Raw genomic sequence first — 17329 nt, 5'->3', positions numbered from 1 at the left:
TTCCAGACAACTTCAGTCTACCCAGCATTCATGCATGAACGAGTGCTCTTAGGCCCTTTCCCCCCCCCCCCTTATGCATTACCTCATATAATTAAATAATACCTGATTTTATGTCCTTGATGAGATTGTTAATCACCACCAATTTACTTACGCCTGTGGGACAATTAATGCAGAATGTTCATATTTCCAGCAACAACTTTGTCATAATAATACACTCATTAATGCAACGCTGTACACAAGCCAAGGTCAGCGCTCGGCTTTCATCAGCATTTCTTGATAGACTTGCAGTAAGTGGCGATTTCCCCAAGCGACTCTCTTCTGCGGTCATCCATATGGGCTGTGCTGCGCCTCACACAGAGCTGGTTGTTGAAAAAGAGCTCCTCTGACAGTTTGTCTCAGCATGCATTGCTAGCCCTCTAAATATGGCAACAACAGCAGCCAACAGCAACAGCCGGTGTCGACCCAGCATCACTCATGTGGAAGGAAGACTAGAACCGATGCAAGGAAGGTCTTCAGATGTGGTTTGCGGGTATGTGGAAATATTAGGAATTTCCATTAATTACTCAACTAATTGTTGTGTGCGCTAGTGGTGCTTGCTCCTACTGAGTAATGCTTGGGAGAGGAGGAATACAGCAGCGTACTGTGCACTTTAAATGTGCACATTGGGAGTGTGTAGAAGTGTTTTGCCTACAGTACAGTATGTGTGCTTCTCTGTGGTGCAGTAATGCTGTCAAATAGGTCCCCGAGGCATTCACTGAAAGAGAATGGAGCTGCTTTTCCCTGCGCTTTTAAAGTTGCATTTACCCCGTACCACTCTATTTTATTTCATTGAAATACCCAGATATCATGACTCCTTGCATGTCAGCTGTAGGGGGGTTTGGCACACGATTGAAATTTTAATGGATGAGACTAGCGCCTTATCCTCTCAGCAGAGTTAACATAGAGCCGCGACAAAGTTTGTCAGTAGAGTCTAAGAAAAACCAAAGGCTGAAGTGGTGCTGTGACTGCCTCGTTGTTCTGTTGCCGAGCAGTTTGTTTAAGGTAACTCCAGTGATTTTCTTAATATTTTCCTTATATACAGTACTGTCAAAAGACTTCTGCCACCCCTTATTTCTTTAGATATCGCCAGGAAAATGGCAAATGGCTGCAGCAATTTATTGAAATGTCAGGGGCCATGCTGAAAAATTAACCCACTGCCATTCAAAGGCTTTCCAGGTGGTATTGCATGGTGGAAAATCCGATGGTACTTTTCTGCGTTCATAATTTCATCAATTTTGATGAAAGATCTTCAACACCACTGGCTAAAATGCAGCCCCAAACCATGACGGTGCCTCCACCGTGTTTTACAGATGGCTGTAGACTCTCTCATCACCTTCCATACTTAAAGAAATGAGGGGTGACTTGAGACTTTTGCACAAAGGGAACATTACTATCCCAGTTATGATAATTATTACTGATATTTAAAGATATATCCTCTCAAGTTCCTTTCAGTTGTCCCCTCTGTAACCAGCACATGTATGCCACTGACAGCAGCTAGCACGCAGTCGTTGTTTCAGCTCAAGCTTTCAGTGCTCCAGACCAGTGCGAAGCAGTTAAAGCACAACACTATGCCAGTGTGTTTGTGCTGTCTGACTCCTGTCAGACGGAGATCTGTGTTTTGTCGTGCCTCCCCGAACGTCTTCTCACACACAGGCTGCAGGGCTGAGTTAGAGCAAGAAACCGCACATTTGGCATTGTTGGCAAAGATTACTGTCACTATGATTTCGGAAACAGAAACCAGAGTGAAACAATGTCTGTATTCACAAAGGAAGCTCGTCTTAATATGGATTTAATAAACTAGGCAGCTTGCATCATCGATACTGATGTTTTTTCCCAGGATGTTTTACAGCTTTGATGTAAGTCGTATCCTACCTATAAATCTTCAGCCACATAAAGATTTATATTTTTTCTTTATTTTTAAACTCTGCCTTTTTATCAGCTTTTAAATTTAATACAAACCGTACCCACCTCCCCTCTCCAGGCAGCATGATAAGAAACGGGCATTTTTTAATGTCCATCTCTGTGGCATTGTTTTACTTTCAATGACATCATGGTCAGCTCTCAAGAATTTAATTGTTTACTGAATGTGGGACATTGTTGCAGGGAGGAGAAATGTAATGAATGATCCCCTTTATTAATTTTTTTTCTGCTAGTCACTTAAAAAACCCAAATCTGACGGGAATGAACTTGTATGCGCAGATAATTATTGCACAAACACGTGCTGGTGTACATTCCTTTTGTACGCGAGCAAGCGTGCATGGTTAGTCTTCTTCATTTACGGCCTCATTGGCACCGTGTGAGATTGACTTTTTGATTGCTTTCACTGAGTTATCAGCGAAGTCGTTATTCTGTGATTACTGCGTTGTTACTTTGCCCACCAAAGTCTTACCAGGACAATCTCCAGTTTTTACCACACAGGCGTGAGTGGCAGGGTGAGCAGTTGACGGGCAGCTGGTAAATGATGTCATTAGCATCTCTCAGGCAAATGGAACGGCGGTGACAGTCGATTGGTCGTTGAGAGGGGGAAGGTAATTTGTTCCGGCCGATGATGGAGAAGCCGACTAGAAGAAAGGAGGAGGACGAGGAGATGGGAGCGTGGTAGACGCGTCAGTGGCCGGCTCTTCATTACATGGACTTGATGGCTCATGGGACAGCATTTAATTACTTTTGCTGACTCTTGCTCTGCTGTCCAACTTCTCTCTTGCAAAGAGCTACAAGTAAGAATCACTGACTGTTGTCTAGAATAGATTAGTGCATGAGGGGGAAAATGGAGAGAGGCAGAAATACAGATAGAGGCGACGACCAGGATGAACGATTGGCCACTTAAATCATCTAAAGTGTACTTTAAGATGACGCCATTCCAAAAGCGGAGCCTAAATTTGGTGCTGAGGATTTCTCAGCTCAGGCGGTAAAAAGTTTGTTTCAGCGTTGACGTCATCTCACCTCTGCCAAGGTGCTCTCTGAGCAATCGGTGGATAACAGAGAAGGATGAAGATAAAATATTCATAATGCCCTGTTGTGAAAGGACCATGTGTTCGTATTAAATGTGATGAATATTCGCAGTGTTAATTAGCATCAGAGCAGCCACATGGGCCAACAGAATTGTTTTCCCGGTGAAGACATGACTGCAAACAAGGCATATTAATGAACAATCCCCAGAGACAGCTGGGCTGAAACACCAGAGCTGGATGGCGGTCTGTCCCTGGAGATTGAGATTAGGTGAGAAAGCAGGCTACAGGTGACAAGAAGATTCGAAAACGTCATTTCAGGGGTGGTCTTCAGTGTACTCCAGATTCCAACTGCAACTGTTTTTGTCACAGTTTTATTATTTTCTTTATTTTTAAACAGATTCTTAGTGACATAATGTTCCTTAATGGCAACCTGACACCTCATTTGTAATCTTAATGGGGAAATAAATTCATTTTAGGCTTAATTATCACTTTTATAGGCGTGTGTGTGCAAAAAATGATGGGGAAGTCGGTGAGGGTGTGATTAAAAGTAGGGGAAAGGAGTGATGAATCTCTGGTAGCGTGATTGCAAGTTGTGGCTTCATCCATTTGCAATTTTCAGCTCAAAGAGGAGGAGGAGGAGGAGGCTGGGGTGAGGGGCTGAAGCTCAAAAGGCAGTCTCGGGGTGCTGTAAACCTGTCACAACCTGGACGCCTGTTTCACCTCGTGAAAATATGGCATTCATGTTATGAGGATGCACAGGTGAGGACAGGACATGGAAAAACAGATGGAGAAGTCATCCAACAGTGGGAATATGGATGTGCATGGATTTATGTCAATTTAGTCCCGACTGGTGCAGAGGGAAAACATCAACACTCGCCCTCTAGTGGACACACTTTTTTTGGGGGGGACGTTTACGTTTTTTAACCTGTTCATGTTGCACTACTGCACATCAGTTAGTAAAGAGATTCATGTCTCATCACTAGAAGAAGCCACATTGTCCGTGCAGTTCTTTTTAAATATAGTAAATCATAACATTTTTACTCAGTGAGCATGTTGGTTTCAAAGAGCCCTCGTGCACAGCTGTCGGGATTGTTATGAAAATGATATAATGAGGTCAATACGTTGCATAAATGGGCTTTATCTTCATCCAGTACGGAGCTTCTTTGTGACCAACCAAAGATCCTGATTTTGGCTTTTATGCACTCTGTTAGGGGGGATTTGAAGGATGCACTTTTGTACAGTCGTTGATGTTTTGCATTAGTTATAGTGCCACTTAGATTTGGATTACATTAGAGAAAAACCACAAATCCACTAATGCGAGTCTGTGTCTGGGCTTTGTAAATGAATCACACTGCATATGGTCAAAGTCTCAGCTCTGTAAGTGATTCTTCAGAGGAATCTAATGACCTGTCATATCTGGTCGCTTTAATGTACTAATTTCAGAGGCCAGCTGTAACATTGCCAGTGTGCTTGCGGTTCTGTGTAACTCCCTCTCTGACCTCCTGACACTCCTTGTCTCCGTGCTTGTCACCTTTTTGCATGTGTTTAGTTCCCAGGATTAATTTGTTGCCCATTAGTTTGGAAGTCAGTCATTACCGCCTCCAAACATATTTTATTCCAAAAGTTAATCCCCAGATTAAAGGTTGTAATCGGTTACAAAAATACTTTTTTGTGGTGAAAGCTTAATACCAGCATTTTACCACGAGACTCCATCAGATCTAGAATTAGACATGGGTTAAGTCCTTTTTCTGGCAATATTGCTGAGCTGCTCCAACTTCCCCACAGGAGACTTTGGGTCGAGGCCTCCTCATAATGCTTTATAACACAGAGAGTACTGCTGATTCTGATCTAAGAGGATTAACTTCAATCGCCTGCGTCATCTGGAGTGTTTTTGTTTTTTGGTGCCGAGCTGGGGTTTATTCTGTGCCTGCTACACTTTCACCAAGTCCAACCTATTTTTAATGCCCTCACCCCTCGATCTGAGTAGTGTGAGGCCACAGGGTTAGCAAGTTGATGAGTAATCGCTTTGCAGTAAAAACAAACAAGAATAATATTACGTAAGACGATGTTTGGGATCTTAGCTGGGTTTTGGCATAGCTGTTAAGAATGGGAAGCTGAGAGATTTCACCGATCACGAATGTAGAAGTATCCATTTGTTCTGTGCACGTGTTAGCACAAAACATGATCTCAAACTCTCATCATCTCCTAATTTAATAAAGTTTGTAAGAAAGCGTCTCCAGAGGCTGGAAACAAGTGTGCTCTTAAGCACTCGATCAAGCCAAATCAAAGAGAACAGAAGGCGGACGTTATTTCTTTGCATCACCTCAGTGTGATTAGATCTAGCGAATCAGCATCTGCAGGCTCAAACGGCGCTTCTGACAAAGTTGATCTGTCATCGTATCTGCCGTCACATCATCTCCAGTTAGTGGAGGAGCAGTGCTTAGCCAGAGAGAAATGGTAAAAAGTGTTTTTGAATGAAAGCTGCTCTCTTTTTGAATGTTCTGTTTGAAACTTTTCAGGACGTTTTCAGTCAGATTCCTTTTTCGTGTGTTGGGAAAATGCGTTCGCAGATCAAGAAAATTCAGGATCTTTGGATCACACCAGTGTTAACGTTCTAATTATGCAAACTGCAAATCACTTGTCAGAGCACAAAGTTAAATGGAAGCAACTGTCATCGAGTGTTTGAGCACAGGACTCATTTTCTAAAATGCTTCAGTGTGACTAGAGAAGGATGAAGAGCTTTTATATGCATAACCAGCGTATTACTGTCATAAACCTGGTTTATTACTCGTCCTAGCTTTTGTGTGATTTTAACCATTCTTTATGGTGTCTGGCACTTTTGTTATGTCATGATAGAAACTTGTGTAAGCTCTTCATTTGTCAGAGAATTTCCTTGCGTGTGTTTTTTTTGAGTTTTCTTGCGTGTGCCGCACACCAACACGTCAATTACTGCGTTTCATTTTTATTGCACGAGCAGTTAAGAGGTCATTTATTGATCTGCCTTGGTTGTCTCTTTTGTCATTGCTCACTTCAGACAGTGTGCAGATGCTCTAAAATAAATAATCCAGAAATGCTTTTGATGACTTTGAAGAGCACTCCTATCGCGCTTCTGCACCCATTTCCAAAAAACTGGTTTTAGCTGAATTTTAATACTGTGAGCAAGTTCTGTCATGTATTTTCCCCGATATACGATACTTTTATTCGACTACCCACTGCTAAACTGATCTCCTTTGCTCTTTTTCTACTTGATGCCCAATGAACCAGACTGGATTAGAAGCTCAAGTTCTGGAAAAAATAAAAGGCATAAATCCTTTTGGAGTGAAACGCTCCCCTGAGCCTAAAATTTGCGTGGGGTTAGAGTCAGGGGGGTGATTTTGACTTCCTGTGTCTTCTTAGATGTAGTACACGCTCTCTGTCTTCACCCATTATGTCTCCTGCACCCTCTATAATCTCATCTTGCTCTCTTTTGCTTCTCTGCTCTGCTGTGCAGGTAATGCAGGTGGTGAGGGAGCAGATCATGCGAGCACTCACTGCCAAGCCTAATTCCCTGGACCAGTTCAAGAGCCGCCTGCAGAACCTGAGCTACACAGAGATCCTGAAGATACGTCAGTCAGAAAGGATGAATCAGGAAGACTTCCAGTCCCGCCCCATCCTGTGAGTCATGCAGTCACTTTTTTTGTTTGAGTTTTGTTTTGTTTTTTTGCATAAACTCCAAACTTACAAAAGCATGCATTTGACAGAGGGTTATATTGTTTGAAGTGTTACACCAAAGCTCTCAAAAGCAGCAGCCAAATGCTTTATTTAATATGAATAGTAGCTACTAATGTTTTATTCATTCATGTTGTAGAGCTTTGCAGGAAAAGCCACTCTGAAAACAATGAAAACTACAGCTAGGTGATATTCCTGCTGGTATATGGACGTGCATGAGAGCATAATATGTGTCTACAAATAGCTGTAGTACTTTTCTCCTGATCTCCAACTTGGCCCACAGCAGGTTGCGTCTGCGCTTTGCTCTTGTAATTGAAAATATACATAAAATTCAAATTGATTGCAAACGGTATTCCAAATGAATACTCCATTAATGACCCTCCTGCTCACTGCGCTCGGAGAGCTAGCCCGTAATAGATCACTCATTCAATGATGCAGGTCCAGTAATGAAGAGCATTGTTTTGTCCTGCCTGTATTTAATGGAGTAGGTAGCACTATTGAAAAATCGTTGCATCAAGAGAGCTTGTCCCTTTGAAGAGTAATCAATGCCTTAGCCAAGGGCTTATTGAATCAATATTGGAGGGGTAGAGACCAAACTTTAGTAAGCAATTAAACCCGGTGAAAAAAGCAACACAAAATAAAGAAAGTTGCACAAAAGTTTTTATATAATCATATTTAACAGATTGGTTTGAATCACTTTCCTGGTTAATCTAGCACACACCAATTCATTGCTGCGTCCTTCATTAATGAGGAAAAGATGAGATGCACCCAGTCTATGTGAAGTGATTTAAAGCCAAGTGAAAATGAAACGGCATGCTTTAAAACTGTATCACAGCTGTGGAGAAGAGCTGAGCATCGCAGAGCCTCTTCTAAAGACTGCCGTCGGAGTTTTCCTCTAATCTTTGCAGCACGATTAAGAATTGTAAACACAATGAGCTGAGCACGTCAGACCAGATATTTAAACGAGCCCTGCTTTACTCGCTGCGACCGCTCGCACTTCTCTACTACAAATTATTGGGGGGAATGAGTTAAGACATTAAAAGAAGGTGAAGCGACACTTTCACTTCACTTCAAAGCTGCCCGTCTTTGTAGACGTTCTGAGCTTATTATTTTATGTAATTTGAGATGTACAAAATCTACACCTTAATTCAATTGTAATAAGTGGCCAAGTGTACATTACCAGGAGGCCCGTGCCTCATTGCTTTCATCATTTAAACACTTGTTAACAACCACAGTGCCTTTTTTGCGGAGGTCTGTTCGTACAAGACGTTCAATTTTCAGTGACTTTCTCCATTTGCCAGAAAGAATGGATTCAAATTAAAACTGAGGAGCTGCTTCCCGAAAAGACGAAGCAACAAAGTAATCTGAAACTCTCAGGCAAAAGCAGCCTCGCCCGTGTCGACCTCAGTCATGAGCGCGGCGCATGAAGTGGTAAAGACGAGCTATCGTCATCCATCCTTTCCCAGCCATGCCTTTCTCACTAGCTGTTTCTTTAAAGATGTCAGAGCGAATGTCCTAACACAGATCGGTGTAATGACTGGAATCACCAATGAGGCAAATACATGCCTAGGGAGGGCCAAGCAGGGAGACGGATGAAGGGAGGAATAAGCGAGTGAGCCCGAAGGAAGACGACGATGCGATCAGGAACGCCGAAACATAAAATTCTCACAGTCAGTAATATTTCGACGGTAGAAAACAAATGTATAGTAAATGTGATGAGAAAGGACTCGGCTGTAATAATGATGGAGAGCGGCACTGCTCAGGCAGATGATATACATAATTCATGTTGACCGGTGCTGTGTGCTCTGCATTCGTATGCAACGGAAACAACACACATACATGAAGCTGCATGAATAAACGAGAGGAAATCGAGCAGATGCTTCAGAAACACAGGTTTCCGCTGATCCAACCTCACGAGATGCTGTGACATATTTGCTGTGAAAGTGTATGTCTGTGTGTTTTGGCCCTCTCTGTTTCATTTCCAACAATCTTATTGACAGGGAGGGTCTTGTGACTTCGCTGTCACCGGCTCGCCACACCGGGTGCGGTTAACGGGATTTAAACAATTCTCTTAAAGCAAGGGTGTGTGCTTGTTTTTCGGCAGGGAGCTGAGAGAAAAGATCCAGCCGGAGATCATGGAACTGATCAAGCAGCAGAGGCTCAACAGGCTGTGTGAGGGCACTTGCTTCAGGAAAATCAGCAGTCGCAGGAGGCAAGGTGAGGCGCAGCATTCACACATGTACGCGCACAGGAGCAAACACGAATTTACAACCATACAAACTTGACTTTTGGTCATACGCATCAGAATCCACTGCCACGCCTCTTGCATCCACAAAAGATCTGCTTCTGTTTCCTCCTTTGTCTTCTTCTGTTCTCTGTTTCCATCGCCTTATTCTCTTTTCCATGTGAAAACACCACGGGAGATATTTTATCTGAGGGGGATCTTTGAAGCTGTGGACTGCTGTGCGTCTGCCGTCATGATCGCTCAGAAGTTTTCTGGCTCTCTGAGCCTTTGAGGCAGACACATAGTGAAACTCTGCCTCTCTCCTCGCTGCATACAGAAAAGCAGGAACACGCGTGTCTGCCTTGAGGTGCACGCGCGGCGTCTTCCGTCTCCTTTTGCTTCTGCACATACAGGGAAAGGGCGCGCTAACAAATGCAAAGACGCATAAAGCCAAAAGCCCTGTAAACACACTTCTGTTTGCTCTTCTTCAGACACATTTGAGGGGAAAGCTTTGAATGGAAAGAATGAAAGATGACTGTGATAATCCCCAGTTCTACACTACAGAGGATGTGGTGAAAATGGCAACCCGGTGTATTGCCTTTAGAGAATAACACGAGTGTGTTGTTCAGGAGATATTAGGACGCTCCCATTTAAAGCAGCACAATGGAGATGAGAGCAAAAGGAATAAAAATTGAAAATCCGGCAGACTGCTTGCATTCAAATCATTTCACCTAATATTGCATTTCACACTCGCTGCCACGAGAGAGAAGGAGCAGAGAGGGATAAGAGAAGCGGGAAAGAGAGGAGTAGCAGGTATAATATACTGCTCTTCACTCACAGAGGATTTAATCTGCCTGAGGCCTCATCCCTTCACTCTTCTGTCCTCCCACCTTTCCATAACCCCTCTCTGCCACTTTTGCCTCTACAAATACATTAAATTAAAAAAAGGAGCCCAGTGACAAGCTTTGGATGTGGTTTGGTTCGCTGTTATTGCATTGCTGTCAGAAGCTACCCTGCAGGAACTGTACTTTTCAATAAGGCAAATCAAACTGACTGACTGAGTTTAGACCTCGTCCTTTTTTTTCTTTTTTCTTTTTTTTCCCTCCATGCACCAATTTATTCTGGCATTTTAAAACCTGATCACTGATGCATTCATCTTGGCAGCTGTCATCCAGATGTTGTCATAGCCGGATGACGGAAACGGAGAAGTCGAAAAGAAGCACAGAAGTGGGGGAGAAAAACAATTGAGTTAAAAAGATTATTCAGGACAGACGTTCAGGTGGAAACCGTCAGTCGGATTAAGTGTCTGATCTTCTTCGCTGCTTGTGGCCGACTGATTTACGCTTGTCTAGGTTTTCCGGAGCAGCATGCTGTGATTGAGCTCATATTACCATATCATGGTCATCATTACTTCACAGAGATCCTAGAAAGCTTCTCAGTGGAACTGGGAACACGCAGCCTTTGTGGATCCTACACAAAAAGAAAGCACGCTGGACCCTTTTAGAACACGAGTGTATGTAAAGCTATTTTGGAGCCCTGCTGGATCTGACACCGGCCTGTGGGGTTCCACCGGCTTTAATCTGCTGCAACAGCGCGCTAACTATAGCCAAGTCATCTGCCTGCTACAAGCTAGCTGTAGCTGATATCGCCTCTGAGGACTCTGAGGAGATTGCCGTTTATCCACAACACTCCTGCACCCCCATTCATCAGCGTCTCTCTGTGGCTTGCTTTGTATCCTTCCTCTGCACGTGTGAATTTATGCATTCTTTATTTACTTCTTCCTTCATTAATACATGTTGCTCCTATCTGTTTTCCCACTCTATCTAAATCTCTAAGGCTTTGTTCTCGTGCTGGTACTGACAGCAAATTCATGCATTGAAAAGTGAGAAGCTCCTCTTCTTGCAAAGCTTAAGGAAGCAATGCCACTACGAGGCTATCATGCTTACCTAGTCAAAATTTTCCTTTATCTTTGGTGCCTTTCTTAGACAGATTTCCCAGTTATTACTTTATTAAGTCTCTGTATGCTGGAAGTGTTTATTTTATACATGCAGTAAGTTAGATGGGCTCTTACTGTCCCCTCACGCAGTCCTCAGCACTCCACGGCTTCTTGTGTGATTATTTCAAAGACTCTCGTCCCGACATAAAATATTAATTAAGCTGACTTCAGTGCATTTGAATCCTCTCTCTACCCCCATGCTGCCCATTACAGGAAAACACTTTTTAAAAGGTCAGCTTGATGGCACTTTAAAGTTGGAAAGAGTGCTATGTGTGCCGTCTTAAGTGCAGGATACTGCAGGCACTTTGTGTAAATGCTTTAAAGCAAAAGTAAACTTTAAAATTTGACCTAATTCTGTTAAACGTTATCGCTCACCAATGTTCTGGTTGCTGACTTTGTGATTGTTACGAGTGATACGAGAGATAAGTCTAAGATCAAAGACAGCAAGAAGACGAGCATGCACTGCTGCACAGACACACCCTATCAGTTAAGATGAGCAGTTTGAGAGCCTCCCATCCCCTCACAGCCACTGCGCAGATCTCTTCTCAGCTCCCTGTGGACCAGTTCCACTCGAACCAATGGCCTGGCAGCACCGACTGTCTATTTTCAGCAATTAGGATTTGGACTGTGCACGCACCGAGCCGAACTCCCCAGTCTGTGCACTCTTTCTGCCAGCTCAGCTCGATGCCCACCTTGCCAGGAAACGGCCGACAAACACCAGGCTGGAGGCAGAGGCTGCTGATGGAGACAACAACCAGCAGTGTGTACAGACACAACTGGTGCTGAAGCTGCTGGGGGATTGCTCAGGAGAGCGGCCACGAGAAAAACACACCAACACGATTTTGACTTGAAGGGTCCTCTTAACGGTTACAATGATGTGACAACCTATGCACAGTAAATTTTTTTGCTCACCTAATTTTAGGCCACTTTTTAAAAAACTAATCAGATAATATTTTGCTGTCGTATATATTGTGATAATTGATGCTTTATCTTTGACAGCCTTTGTAATGTTGGATGTGAGCTTTGATTGCCTTTTAGAGAGAACATTAGCTTTTGATATTAAAAGACTGTCATTTTCTACCTCATTTCCTCAGTCTTCACAGAAAAGTAGCTTGGATCCCATGTCTCTGCCAAGGACCCGATATACACTTCGTTTAATCAGGTCACAGTTAAGGGTTCATGCTCTTTTGAGCCTTTTGAGTGAGAGTTAAAGAAACCTGGATGTCCTTTTGTGATCTTGAATCGACCGTGTTTTCTGCTGTTGAGTCATTGTTCGGTGAAGAAGGCCGCCAGTTTTGTTGTTGCCCGTCCAGATCCCTCCCTCCCTCCCTTAGTGGAGATCATCATTGCCCATCTGTGGATTTTCCTCAAGGCTGTTTTATTTTTTGACACATATTTTTTGCCATGCTAATTTTCTCTGCTGTTGATGAGTCATGCAAATCCATACCCGTGTGATGCCTTTGCCAGCTACTGCTTATTTCATAACACCTCTAAATCTGCTTCTTACTCCCTTCTGTCTTCCTCATCATTTGTTCTAGATAAGTTTTGGTACTGCCGTCTGTCTCCGAATCATAAAGTCCTGCACTACGGAGATCTGGAAGAGAGCCCTCAGGGTGAGGTGCCCCATGACTCTTTACAGGACAAACGTGAGTAAAACCTTTAATAGTTTGTTTGTTTTTTTTACAGTATTTTAGCACAATTTCTATTTAACTGCTTTCCCAATGACTTGCAGAGGAAAATATTTATCAGTATTTTATGTTGATTTCCTGCAAAAATGTGTGTCTTGCTAAATTCAGAGACGAGCAGCAGTCACCGACACTAACAGTTGGCTTTTTACAGACAGTGTTAACATCAGTTTTTCTTGTGGGCCTTGCACAGTGACAGATTTGGGGAAAATTTAAAGTTTTAATCACTTGAAGGAAAAAGGAAAAAAAACAAAACAAGAACCCATATGGAATAGCACAGTTGTCAAGGGGATGATGATGTTGTTGTTGTCGTTGTTGTAAACTCACTTCTGTCCTCTCTGCAGTGCCTGTGGCTGATATCAAAGCTGTTATCACTGGCAAAGACTGTCCTCACATGAAGGAAAAGGGAGCCCTGAAGCAAAACAAGGTGTGTGTTTGTGTGTGAGCGTGCGCACACACATGCACGTGCACATGTGCATGTGTGTGGGCGGGTGGGTGTGTATCCAGGCGAGAGAATGAGTTCCTGTGTATGCGAGAGTTGCATAACGAGGACGTCGGTTACATAATTTCGCTTTAGGAAATAACACAATAACTTGCGTCTCAGCGCTCTGCACAGAGACGTCTCCGTCAGAGGCCTCGCGTAGAAATAAGTCACCGAATAGTCCGTTAGTTACAGACGACAATTACGCCAGAGGCGCTAAAAACGTGCTGGCATCTTTTCTTTGCTGTGAAGGTGTGATAGTAACGTTTGGGCGCGCCCTCTGCGGTGCCTCAACCAGGGTGAAAGAGCCATCATGTCTGCATCTGTGTACACATCAGCTCTTCCTCGTTCGTACTTTTCCTCTGCAAACCCTCGGCCCCCACCCACGGGACTCCGATATATTGGATCTTGGATAAATAGCCTTGAAGACAAAGGAGCACGCCTCCTCTCTGCTTTGTCTCTTTTATTACCTTGTCGATAAGCGCAGGTCTAGGAGAATGACCTGAGGGGGGTCTGTGGGCTGTCTAGCAGGCCTGTCCCAGCCTTGTGAATGAGAACATAAGCACATTTCATTACTCACTGTTAGAAGACCAGCCAAAGTCACCTCTACAGACTTGAGAGCAGAGCAGGCAGTGCACCGTTTGTGGGACACTGGAAGAATAGAGAAGTGTGAAGGGTTTCCATATTATCTCCCAAATTCCTCCAGATATGTTACGTTACAGCATCACACAAATGATTGGAGGATATATGACAAGTGTGGATGATTGCATGCTTTGCTGTATTTCCACAATGTTCCAGCGATTTATAATGGGACCAGTTTATGTGGGGGGGAAAAAATCATCATCATCTAAAAAGCAAGTGCATATTTATTATTTAAAAATATATATATTGTGGGAAAGAGGAAATTAAATTAACCCATTACCAAAAAGACAGCTGCAGCACCAGTAAAAGGTGCATGCACTTAATAAGTTAATGAAAAGAAAAGCAGAGCGGTAACAAATGAACATGATCTGTCTTTTAATTGCACCAAAAAAGAGAGGAATTGGCTTTGAGGTCATAAACCTGGAAAAACTAACAATGTTGTTCATTTAATGTGGGTATAACACTCATTTCCTGCTTACCGCTGAAACGCTCAACAACTGTTTCATGAAGTGCACGGACACCCTCAGGAATAACTTGATCTACAGTATCCAACAACCAGTCACTCCATCAGCTGTTCTTTGAGTTAAGTAATTATAACAGGTTCTTTACTGAATCAAGAGGGTAAATATAGTAACGACTGCCCTTTTAGATGCTCACTGTGTGAGTGTGCAGCTTAAACCGGCTGCACAGAGTAGATAGAATTACTCTCAGCACTACTTTGTTTTTCTTTCCCTCTCTGAGTCAAATCTGACCACAGATTCTTTAAAGCTCTCCTCGGCTCCAGGCTCAGCCTCTGACTGAGTAATCCCCTACTGGCTTCGTAAAACCAGACGCTAATTTCACACAGATAAATTACTTGCATACATCTACAAATCTGGCTCTGTCACTACACTGTCCTCCTTCTCCGTCCAGTTAATTTCATAAAAGAGACTGAAGTGAATTTGTCTTTTTTGTCCCCGATCCCCAGCCCCTACTGTTATTTTACAGTAGCTAATATAAAAAGATCCCTACATATATCTCACTGGTACCAGATGAGTTAATGTGCAGCTGATATAACAGATGGTGATGGGACGTGGAGGAGAGCAGCATCGCGCTAGTATGGCAGCATTGTACTGTAAATCTCACCTGGTATTTCTTCTTCTTTTCTTTTTTGCTTCTACCTCTCTCTCCGTCCCACCTCCTCCACTCTCGCTCGGTCTTTGCACCATTTTCTCCGCCTCACATTCTCCCTCTGCTTTTCACTCTGTCCTCTCTGCAGGAGGTGTTAGAGCTGGCCTTCTCTGTCCTCTACGAGTCGGACGAATACTTAAATTTTATCGCTCCTGACAAGCATGAGGTAAGCTGACCCTGCAGTTGTTGACGGTGTCACACAGAATGAACGTGTGGGATTACGCATAGAGATCCAATGCATGGTTTATGCAGGTATAGAGCTGACACTTAAATAGTGGAGAGATGCCTTTATGGACAGATATAATTTCATCGAAAAACAAGTATAAAGCTTGTGCAGGTAAAGTGAAAAAAACATGTTTTCTGACGTGTAAAGCATAACTAGCACTGTTTAAACGTTGCATATGAAATGATGAGCGTTCATAGTGCACCAGCCTGTTTGCCGTTGGCTTGGAATGAACTTTATTTGGACTTCTGACTTAACAATGACTCGACCCAGTTTACTTGACTTCATTTTAGTTTGCCCCAAAAGGCTTTAAGACAGCTCTACTTATAAATAGCTGATAGTCCTTGGGGAATGTGGCAAATAGAATTGCAATGTTGGTGGGTTTTTTATAGATTGGGGCCAAATATACCTCATTGTAAACAAAGGTGTAATGCCTGAAAGCTTTCGCTGAGGAATGTAGAAACTTTTTGCCCTTTTTTTTGAAGGTGTTTTCTCTGTTTCGCAGAGTAGATTTTAGAGGTTTTGTTCTTTGTGCCGTAGCTTTTTTTAACCATTCTTATGAATATTCTAATTTACGTGCCTCTGCCCGTCTCTCCGCAGTATTGTGTGTGGACAGATGGTCTGAATGCCCTCCTGGGTAAGGAGATGACCAGCGAATACACCAAATCTGACATGGACACCCTGCTCTCTATGGAGATGAAGCTTCGCCTCTTGGATCTAGAGAACATCCAGATTCCAGAGGCCCCGCCCCCGATTCCCAAAGAGCCTAGCAACTATGACTTCGTTTACGACTGTAACTAGCTGTACGACCCCACAAGCCCGAACCCGAAACAAACCCCAAACCCACTGTATTCACTGGACCGGTCCCCTTTTCTTATAAACTGGAACAAGAATAAATAATAAAAAAAAAAAACATATAATATAAAAAAATGAACTGTGATTGAAAGAAAAAAAAGGATTTCTTGAACTATTTTCCTCTTGCTTCTTGCTAGATGTTTATAAGGGAGAAAATGGTGCGTATTAACGATAACTGTTTGCACTTGAGGGACTTGGGGGTCGATGCAGAGTCATCACGTTGCCATGGAGAAGAGAAACCAGGAAGTGTTTGTTTGGCCTGTCGTTGGTCGTCCCACGTCTCCTCCTCCTTCTTCACTCTCCTCCAGTGTCTGGTGTTTGAAGACATTCACCCTTTTCTTCTTCTTGGCTGCGGCGCTTACTGTCATTTTGCTTCAAGAATATTGTGGACAAAAAAAGCTTAGAAATTCCATTGGATTGTCCTTTCTTTATGTTCATGTTATTATTGTTCCTCAGGGCTTTTGTCACTAGGGGGTGAAGGCTATAGGGATCAAGATGGTGGTTGTGGGATTCAGGAGCAGGGAAGGACGATTGGGCGTCAACGGGGAGGGGGGCGTCAACTTCCCAGTAGTATTTCCTGTCACATTCCCACTTACAGTAGGACAATTGTGGCAGCTAAGTGTTTCCCAAGAGGCTGAATTACCTTTTAAGATGAATACTTTTTAAAAACAGAAAGAGAAAAAATAGTGTCGTCTGTCTACTCTGCCCTGCTTCACATGTAATAGAGACTGTTAGAAAAAGTCAATCCTTGAAATCCAGGCACTGTACCACAGTAAAAAGCCTCTTTTTGAAATATAAATGTAATTATCCCACCACTGCTTATTGCTTATTGTACACACCTACACAGTGGCTTTGCCATAGAACAACTGTAAAAGCGCCACCATTGTGCAACACGCGCTCAAACACACACTTGTCTCTCGCTCGTTTGGGTCTCTCGTTGTAAAGACTGCTGTACACAACATTCCTAAGCAATATTTTAGCTTTTTTTTCTTTTGTTTCGTTTATCATTTGTAAAATGACTATGATTTAGTGATTTTGCTTTAGAAAAACGAAAAAGAACAAAAATTGTGAACGTGCCGGGTAGTTAGTATTGCAAAATGTAAGTTAGTATTTGATCAAGGGAAGTTGACATTTTTTGTGTATGTTCAGGACCATATGGCCACAAAATTGAGAGTTTATGTATTTTTTTAATTTAAAAGCAGATCGTGGTTGTTATTTCTAAGTATGATTTATATATTCCCCCCTCCCCCTTCCTATTTAATGCCTTCAGATTGTTTTTTTTTTCTTTAGGATTTTTTTCAAAGCCCCTCAAAACTGCTGTTTACATTAAAGGTTTAAGAACTGTAACCACTCTA

At 42.8% G+C, this 17329-nt stretch overlaps 1 protein-coding gene across 6 annotated transcripts in view; it reads left to right on the top strand.

The window, feature by feature from the left end:
• The window catches only part of elmo1 (engulfment and cell motility 1 (ced-12 homolog, C. elegans)), a 105262-nt gene extending 87933 nt beyond the window's left edge, over positions 1-17329 (top strand). For all 6 annotated transcript variants that reach the window (XM_040020991.1, XM_040020992.1, XM_040020990.1 and 3 more), the window contains 6 exons: positions 6481-6644; positions 8803-8915; positions 12457-12564; positions 12948-13030; positions 14985-15062; positions 15720-17329. In XM_040020991.1, coding sequence (XP_039876925.1) covers positions 6481-6644; positions 8803-8915; positions 12457-12564; positions 12948-13030; positions 14985-15062; positions 15720-15920 — 747 coding nt within the window. In that variant the 3' untranslated portion in view covers positions 15921-17329. The remainder of the gene's footprint in view (positions 1-6480; positions 6645-8802; positions 8916-12456; positions 12565-12947; positions 13031-14984; positions 15063-15719) is intronic.

The sequence above is a fragment of the Simochromis diagramma genome, unplaced genomic scaffold (assembly GCF_900408965.1).
Source record: "Simochromis diagramma unplaced genomic scaffold, fSimDia1.1 OVJJ01000753.1, whole genome shotgun sequence".
NCBI lineage: Eukaryota > Metazoa > Chordata > Actinopteri > Cichliformes > Cichlidae > Simochromis > Simochromis diagramma.
This window is presented reverse-complemented; position numbering and strand designations above follow the sequence as displayed.